Source organism: Zeugodacus cucurbitae, chromosome 6 (assembly GCF_028554725.1).
Source record: "Zeugodacus cucurbitae isolate PBARC_wt_2022May chromosome 6, idZeuCucr1.2, whole genome shotgun sequence".
Classification (NCBI taxonomy): domain Eukaryota; kingdom Metazoa; phylum Arthropoda; class Insecta; order Diptera; family Tephritidae; genus Zeugodacus; species Zeugodacus cucurbitae.
This window is the reverse complement of record NC_071671.1, coordinates 70,238,416-70,251,076: the sequence shown is the minus strand read 5'-3', so window position 1 is coordinate 70,251,076 and position 12,661 is coordinate 70,238,416. Positions and strand designations below refer to the sequence as shown.

The window sequence follows — 12,661 nt, the reverse complement described above, 5'->3', positions numbered from 1 at the left end:
CAAAATTCATATTTATACTGTCGAAATATATGTTAATAAATGATAATAAACTTAAGGTTCTATCTATTCTATTTACTGGTCGTTGAAAACAAAATTACAAAAATCATTAAAAATCAGGCCGACCCCCTTAAATGAACTTATTATGTCAGAGTACAATTCTCATATATTATATATGTATATATATATTTGGCGTAGAAACCGCTTTAAGCGATTATAGCCGAATCCACTCGCTCCTCCTTTTTGCTTTTTGGCGCCAACTAGAAACACCAAGTGAAGCCAGGTCACTTTGCACTTGGATATCAATATCATCGGCATACACCAGCAGCTGTACACTCTTGTAGAAGATTGTATCTTCTAATTAGCGTTTAATAATAATTAAAGAACAATCCAGTATGAATTTCACTCCTAGATCAGTGATTCAAGTGATCAATATTAAATTTAGTTCACATAAAAACTCTCCTTCGGCTCGCACTTAAATCAATTTGGGGCGATTGCACTGCGCCACCTGCCGCTTAAAGTGCAGGAATTCAACGATTTTTTACATTCTTAATTCAGAAAATAAAGTTCAACACCGCCAAACTTGAATTTTCCCCTTATTCCTTCATAAAATTCAGTGTCTCGTAATAATTTAAAGAATCCTTACGGCATTCCTTTCATTTTTAATGAACTTAACTGCAAGTCAATTGTCATATTTTCATTTTTACAAGTGTCTGCCGCTGATTTTGGCAGCCAAATTTCAGACTCATAAAAATGCAGCTTTATGGCTTTGTTTGTACACTTTTGGCAGTTAAATCGTCAGTGGCAGTGGTGTGGGCGGTGTCCTTATTGAAATTTGGCAGAAAAGCAAAAAATTAGTGCCACTCACACAGACACACTTGTGTATATTCGCCCTAACTGTGAGAAAATATACATATTTAATTTAATAAAATGCATAAAATATAGCCTCTCATCCGGAATGGCGACAACTGGTGATGCAGAACTTTTGTGTTTCAAGCAACTTAAACGGTAACTAATCGGAGCGTATAAATAAAAACAAATGTGTTGAGTCGTTTGTGCCTATATATTTCATTGGAGAAACATTAAGCTTTGGGAACATTGAAACGTTGATTTGAACTTAGCAAATATAGTATACCTAAAATATACAACTGTGATCCAAAAATTATTAAAATCGGTTAGTATTCTTCCCCTAATCCCTATAAAGTATTGAACTTTAAAGAAGATTTGGGCCTCCCGATGGAATTCCTATCATATACAACAGCGTTTGCCCTTCTGTTTCAGCTTTGGAACCTTTTCAGGCTCCTTAAAGTCGGTTGAAATAAAACAAAATTTGCTTCAGCAATTTCCACAACTTAAGAGGCATATAAAATGCGAAAACAATTACTTTTATGATGCCTATCAATTTATGCAAATTCATGGAGTAAATCCATGCTCAAACCTGCAGTCAATTTGATGTCCAATAAATGTTCGTAAAACATCCTTCAAAAACTTTTCCACTGTGAAATTGAATTTTCATATTTATTTACATGTTGCATCTTGCTTCCGCTTGCATAAACTAATTCGGACACATGCAACAACAAGCGCACACTCAACCAAACAGGTGCACGAGCGCCATACTCGAGAGATATTCGTGTGTGTGTGTGTGTGTGCAATAAATTGAAATTTTCTGCATATCATCTTTGCTGTTATGATGTCATAACTTATTTGCCGCACCATCAAAACAACCACTCACTCACCGAGCGCGAGCGCTCATGTACTATTCAACAAGCCAGTAATGCCGTTATATCAAAAATGTTGCAACACAACGTATCGACGCACTTCAATGCGAAGTAGTTGACTGCGCTTGCAACTATTAGAAAACTGCTGACGGAAATTGAATTCGGAACCGGCGCTGGACCAACTCAGCCAACACACACACGCACGCGGTTGCACATATGCAACGGCAAAACTTATTCACTTTGGTAAGTGCTTGAGCCCCAGTTTGCATCTTCCTCGTAAGCCGTCACTGCAGTTGTTGCTGTGCGACGGACTTCAGCCACCAACGGTTCAAGCGTAGCGTAACGAAGTGTAAAAAGTCGTAGAAGAAACTTTCATCGCCGTCGCAGTTCAGCTTCCTTAGCGGTGCATCTGTGTGCCACTTCTACATATGCTATGGATTAAAATTACTTTTTCCACTTTGCAACTTGTTCTTACCGTTTACCCCTTGACAGCTTTCACTTGATTTGGCGCTCTTCTCATTTCCAGCGGATGAGAAGAAAAAAACTTTGACTTAACTCTGCACGGGCAGTGGGACATACAAGCGAAAGAATTATCAACTCAAAAAAATTAACTGAAAACTACTTCTTACAACAAATATGTGAGTTCCATGAGAATCGGTTGGTCCAAAGTGAAGCAGTGGCTCTAGGCATTTATTGGTATTTCACGTCGCACTTAACCGCAATTGTAAGCACTCCAACCCAAATCAATCAGCGGCCACCATCTTGAATTCGGATTGCATCTAATTTGACCTGATTCTCAATAAATCCCCAGTAGTTTCGCCGTTCCACAAGTAGCGGCCGAACCCAAGCGCTAAGTGAATACTTTACCCGCTTGATCTGTCCAGCAGTCGAGCAGTAGTATGGAACCATTGGAACCAAAGATTCTTCTACAACTTTCCTCCCGAAAATCCTAATAACCGTTTCAACGACTGTTTTAGATACTAATACTGGTCCAATGTCATGTACTCGTATATGAAATTAGCTTGTCGGATATTATTTCATTTGGCACGAAACGATTTAATATATTCTAAGTACCACCAAAAACCTCTGTCGGGTAAGCGAATGAAGACTAATCTTCTGGAATAATGTGGTACTCATTTACACAATGTCTAAAGTGAAATCCTTACTCAGGTTCGCTATTGAGTCCAAGCTGCACCAATATCAAAGAATGCTGAAAATTCTTTTTTTTAATCCGGGTTCAACGCAATCTTCTGAGATGTATACTGCTGCGCAAAGTGAGGTCATTCGCGGTACGCAACTTCCCTTCAGTCTACAAAAGGAACATTAAACTTTTAAAGGCGAATTGAAATGAAGTTGCGAAATTGAAGAAAGACTTTACACTTTCATTTACGATGACTTCAAACTGCAAGTAAGTTTGTTTCCATTGTAAAATATTTAATAAAATTAAATTTTCCAAATTTACACACCAACACACGTGACCTACTACAAGAATATCGAGGACTTCGGTAGCCTCCATTACTTTCGTACGATTCTTTTCATTTCCAACGACGAGCGGTTTTAATTTTCTTTATTTATCAGCCAATCAATCAGCTCATTCAATCTCAGCGACATAAAACGTCAGCAAGTCTTACCGCCGCACAAATATATGTACACACCGGAGAACTTTTACTCTTGCACTCCTTGAGTTTGAGCGCTGAAAGAGCCTCCTTGCTGACAGAATATACATATATTTATATGGTGGGCATGCATGTGTGTAGCGGTAATTTGCAGCGCTCGTGTATCTGCGTGTGTGTGCTCCAAGGCAGCTCGAAGTAGTGTATGACACTCTTCAGCGCATCAAAGAGACCAATTTCATTCCTTCATAGTTAACTTTTGCAAACAGCAAAAAAACAAAAAAGTGTCGGCAAATTGAAAACGACAGACCAAGTTTGGCCCCTGTGAAAATCGCACAGCTTTTCGGGCAATTCAACTATTAAAAGTACATGAAGGTAATTTCTAGAAGCTCTGCTTTCACCTTCAGATACTGCCACACTTTATTATTATTAGTTTTTCTCTTTTTTCTCCACAAAACTATCAGTTTGCTAGCTTCCGACTGACCGTATGCCTTCACCGCCTTCTTAATGCATATGAGTGTAAGTGTGAGTATATATGTATGTGCTGTGTGTGTGTGTGTATATATGAAGAGAAGCACTTTGTTATTTTGCCTCAGCGCTGACCTCTCCATTCAGGAAATGCTGCCAAGTTTGACATTTTACTTTTTGACATTCGAATTTGGGATTAAAGTCTTGCACCATTACTAACTGTATGCGTGTTTGTGTAGGTATATGTATGTGTGTGTGTGCATGCACAAATATTTTCATAAGACGCCTGAGGGTGTGCGCAGTGAAGTGCAGTGAGGTGAAGCTCGAGCAAATAGAGTGCAATTTTTGTAGTAAAATACAAACTCTTTCTTCTATGCAGTTTTCGGTTTCTTAACCCATTCATGGACATAAGACATTTCAGTCTTTTGGGACTTTGCTCGAGTTGCTGTCACGTCGTCTGCTCTTTAGATAATAGAAAACCTGCAATGGTAGGAGATTATATTATACTCGGTTTGATGTTAAAGTTCCGTGCGCCGACTGAATTGAGGATTAAGTGGCTCAAAGGGTTAAGTAACTGAAAGGTAGTGAATTGAAACTAGGGTCCAGAGATTTTTTTCGCAATAAAAGATAAAAAATTGTAATGCCAATCGTTTCTCAGCGGTTACTGTCAATCCTTTTTTCTCACAAAAATCTCCCAGGTTCAGTGAGGTACTAAACTATTAAGACCGAATTTCTTCAAAAAGGAATGAAGTCCGACCAACCATCCAATAAAGTTGTAAGCAATAATTCTTTCAAAAACATAAAATCATTTATATTTTTCCGCTTGTCTTCTCCGATATTCCAAATCCGACGTGTTCTTATGAGAGCACTAAGAGGTTAAATCACAGCTTTTACACCAAAGAAGACAGTGGAGTGAAGCTTTGTCGAGTTTCTACATTATGTAGACGTCTCTTATACGCTTACATGCATATACATGTAATCTGTATATTTGGAAGCAAATCCATTACAAGACAGTATTGCAACTTCATTGCTGCAACTCAAACTCAAAGTGAAATAAACTTTAATACATCGTTGTCGTTGTTGCAATATATATTTATTTTTGTTTTTGTTAGCGGTATTTTTTATGCATTCTTTTTCATATTATTGAATTGCATTAGTTTGGCTTGCAGTTGGTGAGGACAGCTGATTGCGGTTTGGGGTCAGAGTTGCCAACTGCATGCAAATCAGTTAACCACGAAGAGAGACGAATTTTTTAAATTCAATTCGAGTGGTTTTAAATTAAATGAATTCGATGCAAGTTTTTTTTGGAAGGGCAAAAAAGTAAGTAAATATATAAAAAATAAAATGTGTGCGGCAGCAGTGAAAAGGTACAGTGTATGGACGGTTTTTCATAAGTCTAGATAGGGCTTATTTATTAATTTAAATCACACACTGGGCTGATATGATTGGTTTGTGATAACTGCAGTGGGGACCTTTTGAAAATATTTCTAGGAATTTGAAAAAGAGTTTGCAGAAATATTTTTTCATGTGCAAATACTGAATTTATTTCATTAAGTTTTTTAAACGGCATGTTGATCATAACACTTCTGCATAACGGTGTTGATCAACAAACTCAAAAAGTTATAATTTCAACAACTTACAATCCATCCTCCCTCACTCCACTTTCTAATAAAGAAACAAACTTTCAAACAAAATTAATCACATTTTCCTACTTGACTCCTGAAATTGCCACGAAACGCCACGAATTCTCGCAAAGTCTCAATAACATTTTGTAAATAATCGGACCGCAAACTGTCGGTAACCTAAAAACTTAAACTTTTTACATTCTAAATATATTTTCATTACCGGCATTACGAGAAGAGCATGCGTAAGTAGCAAAAACTCTACGAAAACGCTTGAAAGTACGAAGAAAGTTCCGCACCACCCGCTTCCGCTCAGCGCCGCAAGTTGCCAGGGACGAGCTTTTTGCCTTGGCAACCGAAAGTGTGGAATTTTAATCTAAGTTCCTTCCAAGCCATTCAACGCTAAAACACATTCACGAAATGCATTTACCAAAATCGCAAACTTTTTCGCATTCATCCACAGTCAACTGCTCAAAACTCAAAACTATGAAATCGCATCAAGCCATCACAGACCATCTCAGGCAATCTCCAGCAAATCTCAAGCAGCGCAACTAACTTTTCCATCACGCAGTCGTTGACTAATGTCACAGGCACTCAGCGCAGCGCTGCGATTCAACATGTTTTCCGCCGGGCTTCGTTGAGGAGCGCGCGGAAGGGAATGTGAGGGTCAGCGCTGAGCAACGGCCGGGTCGGTCGGTGGTGCAACTATTATGCAAATATCAAAAATAATTTCTTTTCAATTTCCTCAAAGTAAATAGCTGAAAGCATAAATTTTCAATTCTGCATTTCACTTGATGGTCCACAGGGCTCCGGCGCAGAGTCGCTGCAGCAACTGGGCAATATTCGCGAGTTGTTGCAATCGGACACCGCCCATAATACAAGCGCGTCTCAGCGACCCCCCGCCCCTCCATCAGCACCAGTGCTTATTAAGCGAGCGCCGCAGGGGTGTTCAATTCGACTTAACCAACAACACCAATAAGCGATGGGAAAACAGTTGTGAAACTGCTGCAGCGCAAATAATAAATTTGCATAATTCTGTACAAACAAGCAATTTGTAGCCAAATGCACACACACACACATGTAAATGCATAATCGTGTCGCCATTCGCGTCCTTAAACTCCCTTATCCGCCAGTAGCGCATTGAAAATGTCGAGTGGATTTCGTGTACTTTGCACGAATGCACGCTGTGGCATGGCGTGTTGCAAGCTATTGTTGTGACACTCGGCGAGTTGTACGTGCTGCTAACACCCCCCGCGCCCCGAACTCCGTCGAGCGCTTACCCGATAGCCGTGATTTTGTGACGTTGTCAGCCTGAAAATGTCATTTTCGTGCAAATTTTGTACTCAAACGACAGCAAAACAACAACAACAACGCGTGTTGCTAATTCAATTATGAGATTACGAATTTTCCCAAAAATTTTCAATAAATGCTGCACGCAAAGTCGTTACAACTATGTATTTATGACAGACCGGCAGTCTGTCCGGAGGGGGGTAAATTGTTATTCGTTTGTCATTAAAAATCACGTCCGACATTTCAACATCAAAATGCAAATTGCTCTTGAGGGAGCGAGTGCAGCAGTAAAATACATTTCGCCCCAACTCGAAGCTTTTGCAAACCCTGCTTTGTTGTTAAAGCTTTTAGCGAATTTCCCGTTAAAAATATGAGCATAAATCAACGAAATAAGATAGAATCCTTATGCGCGAGATATTTTATGACACTTTAGCTTTGAAGAAAATATTTTGTTAAAAATAATTAATTTTCTAAATATGACAATCCGAGCGCCACCTAGCGAGTAATTTTTTTTAGAAGAAGTATCAGCATACTATTGAATATGAATGAGGAGTGATAGTTACAGCAGTCTCTACTACTTAAGCCTCAAAGTCTCTTTTCTATTTATGAGTATTGAGTTAAGTTTGCTATTTAGTCCTGGACTCAAAGGTAAACTCTCGCACTCTTTCTTGAACTTACGGCTAGACATACATAACAGCTTCTCATTCTCAATGCCAAATAAACTACTGCAACAACAGTGAAAGCCTCAGGAATTGAGTAATTTTCACTATCTTCTCCATGCTCTCCAAAGAAGCAACCTATATAAGATCACCCGTGCTTTTAGTAAACAATCCATCGCTTTCACTATCGAATCAGTTCGCATAAGATAGAAATATCTACTTCCTAAAACAAATTGTGCACCAACAACCAATTTTTTCGATTCCCTGCATCTACTTTTTCCTTCGATCCTCTCGGCGCGTTTAAAATATCAAAATCAACCGAAGAAATGCGACCCAAACATGCAAATTCTACTCCCATCAGCGCTAGATGCTATTGTTATCGCTCATTAATGCTCTTCTCGGTCATGTTACTCATTATTCGCCACATATAAATCATGTGCGTGTAATACAAAGTCTACTAAAGCATAATAGAAATGAATAAATTGGTCATAATCCTAAATTTAGCAAATCCTTTGCTATAAAATCATCGAGTTTAATTAAACTCATACAAAATATGACCCTTTATTCACATTTACTAAGCCAAGCATCTCATATATATATAAATGTATGAGTTAATGTTAGCGGCTTAAATAAATGTACAACCCAAAAATTTCCACGTAATCCCAGCAATCTAATGACCCAACTGGAAAGCCATGGTGGTGCGTTGTTTTATGGATAAAAAGAGAGTGGTGTAGAAAATTGGCGGGTATGAGTTTAGTAAAATAATATTTATAGAGTGGACTAGATTATTTTGACTTTATCGCGTAATATTTTTCGGATTGGTGGGGTCTTCAATGGTATATCCACTAAAAGTTTTATAAAACGTAACCTTGATTATGTCTACATTATATTTTATATAAGACTAGACATATGTATCTGTTCCAATCTCTATTGGGGTTTTCTTAATGTGTTTTAATGAAATTGAAACAATGGATATTAGACATTAGGGTGACCCATAACATAAGTAATTAAGCATTGTTTCGGTCCCTTAGAATCGTTAGTGAACTAATTCCAACATTCTAAATTTATATTCATTATTTGATTATCAATGAGAGTATGGGAATTTCATAAATGCAAAAAGACAGTTGCCACAATATTCGGGGCTACGTAACTGGTATAGACCATGTATGCTGGCCGCCACTTTTTACATATGTATTTCCGAAAGTATTTAAGAAATAGTTCATTTCTCCGATATATCCACCGATTTCATTCAGATATTGAGTTCCTTTGAGCTCCGCTTGGGATTGCGATAGTATAAATTTTAAAATTAAAAACCGATTTCTGCGGTCTGCTTTAAAGTACCTGCTCAAGCTGCGAATAAAATATAGCAAAAAATCGAATCATCCTAATGTTTGCAAAACAGATGAGCTCAGCGCCTAAGCGCGTGTGTTCGCTCTAAAACTCGAGTGCTGCTAAAAAATCTGTTTAATGCGAAATATTAAATACATTTTCACCAACTCTGCACAACGAAGTGGGCGTGTGCCTATGACCGGTACTCGAAAGTGTGTGCGGCTCAAATTTCGTTGACACTACAGAGTGATTGCCAAAAATCTATGGCATAGTAGCAAAGCGGTTTTATGACAGCGCACTAAATATTTATGGAAAAATTAGGTAAACTAAGTGGAGTAGGCACGGCTATCGGTGTACTCTCTGGCCGCTTGATATACATATGTGGGCGCATACACACACATATGCAGCAAAAGCCACATTTGGAGTGGCACTTGGCAAAAGCTTAAACAAAGGCTCGCTCATTTGTATGTATGTATACTCCTATATGAGTTTATATAGTAAATTTTATATGGCAGCTACGCGCACACGCGCTGCGCCCATCATAAAACCAGCAATGTTGTTGCCATCAAAACCAAATAAAATATGCCAAAGAGCATGCCCACTTCCGGACGCCACAACAGCATAACCTCTGTGCCGCGTAGTCACTTCTTCTATATATGTACATATACATGCATATGTATGTATGTATGGGCCGCCTGTCGCTCGTCAGCTGTTTGCTGACGCTTATTAAAATAGCAATAATGCATATTTATAAATTATGGAGTGCCTCAACCGGCGAGCGCCCCTCAACGCCTGTCGACTGGCTGGCTAACTGTGCATATTAGTTGAATATTCATATTAGAAACTACTCAAATGCACAGATATGAGGTGTGTCTACGAGCATATACGTATACATAAGAGTATATGTGTGCGTGGCGCTATTTTGTCTATGAAAATGAGAACATTAGGGAGTTCTCTCTATTGAGTCAAGTGTTTACATATGCAGATGTGTGTGTATGTGCGGTGTGGTGCAGTATATTTCGTAAATAATATTCATATGTAATTACGTAACGAATACAAGCTGGGGCTTTAAATTTATTAGGGACCATTAAAAGTTTTGCCAAAACAATGCAAGCGCCACAAACACACACACACACTCACTACACACATAACGTCCCGGTGCCTGAATTTGGTAAGGACGCTCAGCATGGGTGACGCTAAAAATCTGCTTTGGTCAGAATTACTTATTTATTTGAATTTACATGGTATATGGAGTATATTTGAGTGTGTATTTAGGACAATAAAGTTAACTTTATAAATAAAGTATAATCATAAAGATATTATACGCTGGTCGGGGTATCGACTTTTGTTTAGTGAAAGAGAGCACACTATTCCAAGCGGATAGAAAAACAAATGTAATCTTAAGTATTACCGGAAAGCACAGTCGTACCACAATTGATCGAAGGTATGTAAACTTAAAGCTCGAGAGATAAAGCTTCACTACGCGCTGATCAGAGAGAGCATTGTTTTTTAGTGATACTCAGAGAGTTAAACTATTTTTTCAACAAAGAGTGAGTTTTCTTGGATCAACTTATATAGATGGATCCCCTTTAGTACTTGACCTAAAGTCTTAGGCCTTACGCTAAAACCAACATGAACTAAAGGTCACTAATATTTTACTTTGGTTTTGTTAATCCTTTTCGAAAGCTCCTGTATAAACAATTCCAGCCAATTAAGCGCTTTGGGAGCATTACGTAATAATCCGCAACATTTAGAGCTTTAAATCTTTTACGCTTCGACAATTTCAGTTAATAATAACGGTATAATTTCGCCTGTTGCAAGCACATGCCCCTTAATTTGCCGCCACCAGACGCAATTCGCAGCAGTCGGTCAATTGCAATCTGCGTGCTGGCTTCCTTCAATGCGGTTCGCAGCGCCTTTCTTCTCCTTGCCGCTGACTAAAGCAAGCCAAAGAGCTTTGTGAGCGCGTGCTGTGGCACTTGAGCTCTTGGCGGCTGAATTTGGGCCAACGAAAACAAGCGTTACTTGTAAATACTTACTCACATTCATACGAACACGTGGAAACCCGGCCGTTGCATTGTGGCTGTTGCTGGAGCAAGACTTGGCCAACATTTTCGCAACACCAGTACTTGGCGTGCGAAACACACATATTTGCGCCCGACACCACGAAAGAAACACAATACACAACAGCTGTGGCAACAACAGCAAAAAGCTGCTCTGGTAACCATAAATTGAAGTACACGACGGCTTGCAAGGGCTTGCAGTGTGTATGCATGTGCTAGGTAGATGCATGCAATAATAGTGGCAACTACCGGCCATATTTCGCCGTGCAACAAGGATGCAGTGTTGCCGCGCCAATTGCTGCACGTACAGAGAGCCAGCGCGGTGGCACGCCATTGACTACCGCCCCCCTCTCACCTCCTGTAACAGGTGGTTGTGTTGGCTTTTACCCGCTGCGAACATTACCGTTATAACCAGAAGCGTCCGCAGTGCCACACACAACAACAACGGCTGGAGCGCCGCCACAATACAGCATTAAACAAGCTAGAAATTAAATTAAAATCCCCCGAAAATAAAAGGTTGCAGGAAAATATGAGCTGTCAAAAGTTAATTTATAGTAACAGGCGGTCAGTCGGTGTAACGCCAACTCAACCGCTGGAGGGGAGGTCAAGCCATGGTCTGTGTTTGCGGCAAAAGCAGCCAGCTCGTGCGGTGCGGTTGGTCGTTCACCCGCTGCATCAGACGAGTGGGAAAAGGCATCAAAGTTTGTGCAAATTTAAGTGCCTGCATTGTGATTCAAAAAGCTATGAGAAAGTTTGTATGAATTGAGCTGGGGGGACCGGTACTAAAATGTGGCGCAATTGGGTTTTGTTCAGGCGTTCATCATTTCCGAAGAAATGTTGCCTAAATTCATATAAAAAGGAATGTGTTACAAAACTATTCGATTGGAACCGAAAATACAACGAAGGAAAAAATTCATTGAATCAAACCTTTGGGGCTCCGTCCAAAAAATTAATAGTTTTTTAGGTTCATTAAGCAAAAAGCTTCCACAAGCTTTCTAGATTCCGGCAAAACGTTATAAGTAATGAATGAATCGTGCGTCCAGTAAATTGTTCGCTTGATGCTAGTCTCTTCATTTGGAAATGATAATTATCCGAATCTTTTTTCCGAAGTTGAAATGGAAATGAGCTACTGATGTAATTCCTATGGATGAGATTAGCTGAGTTCCATATTTCTTGTTGCTTTGTATCAGTACGAAGCAATGAGATCCTTCTTCTTAGCTGGCGTAGACACCACTCACGTGGTTATAGCCGATCGTCCTTCCTTCTCGCTGTTTCACGTCAATTGGAAATCCCAAGTGCAGCTAAGTTCTTCTCCACCTGGTCTTTCCAACGGAGTGGAGGTCTTCCTCTTCTTCGGCTTCCACTAGCGGGTACTGGATTGAACACTTTCACAGCTGGAATAACCGTACAGCTCATCATTCCATCGTCTGCGGTATTCGCCGTTTCAATGCTGAAGGGACCATATCTCTTTCGCAAAACCTTTCTTTCGAATACTCCCAGTGCCGTCTCATCGGACGGCGTCATCGTCTACGCATCTGCACCAAAAAGCAGGACGAGAACTATGATGGGCTGGTAGAGTTTGGTTTTTGCTCGCCGAGAGAGGACTTTACTTTTCAATAGCTCACTAAGTCTAAAGTTCTTAAACAAGCAATATACATACTCGGAACTTAGCCATTTTCTGGTCTCCCACTAAACAAAAAACGTCTGTAGTCGGGCTCAAGAAATCGGAACGAATCTGGATATATATATTTATCGGCCAACTCGGTGACATTCATACGATTTTTTTGGGAAATACTTCCAACTTGTCTAATGTTCATGAAATGAAATTTTGTATTTCACGAAGTGATGTCTAGTTGTTATTTTTTCGCCGGTTATTTTTTGTTTCCATCAGTTCGATCTCAT

At 39.5% G+C, this 12,661-nt stretch overlaps 1 protein-coding gene across 1 annotated transcript in view; it reads left to right on the top strand.

Annotated features, from left to right (window-relative positions):
- LOC128922569 (ribonuclease H1-like) overlaps positions 1-12,661 on the top strand; it is a 38,781-nt gene that overhangs the window by 25,763 nt on the left and 357 nt on the right. Inside the window, exon 2 of the mRNA XM_054233523.1 lies at positions 12,260-12,331. Coding sequence (XP_054089498.1) covers positions 12,260-12,331 — 72 coding nt within the window. The remainder of the gene's footprint in view (positions 1-12,259; positions 12,332-12,661) is intronic.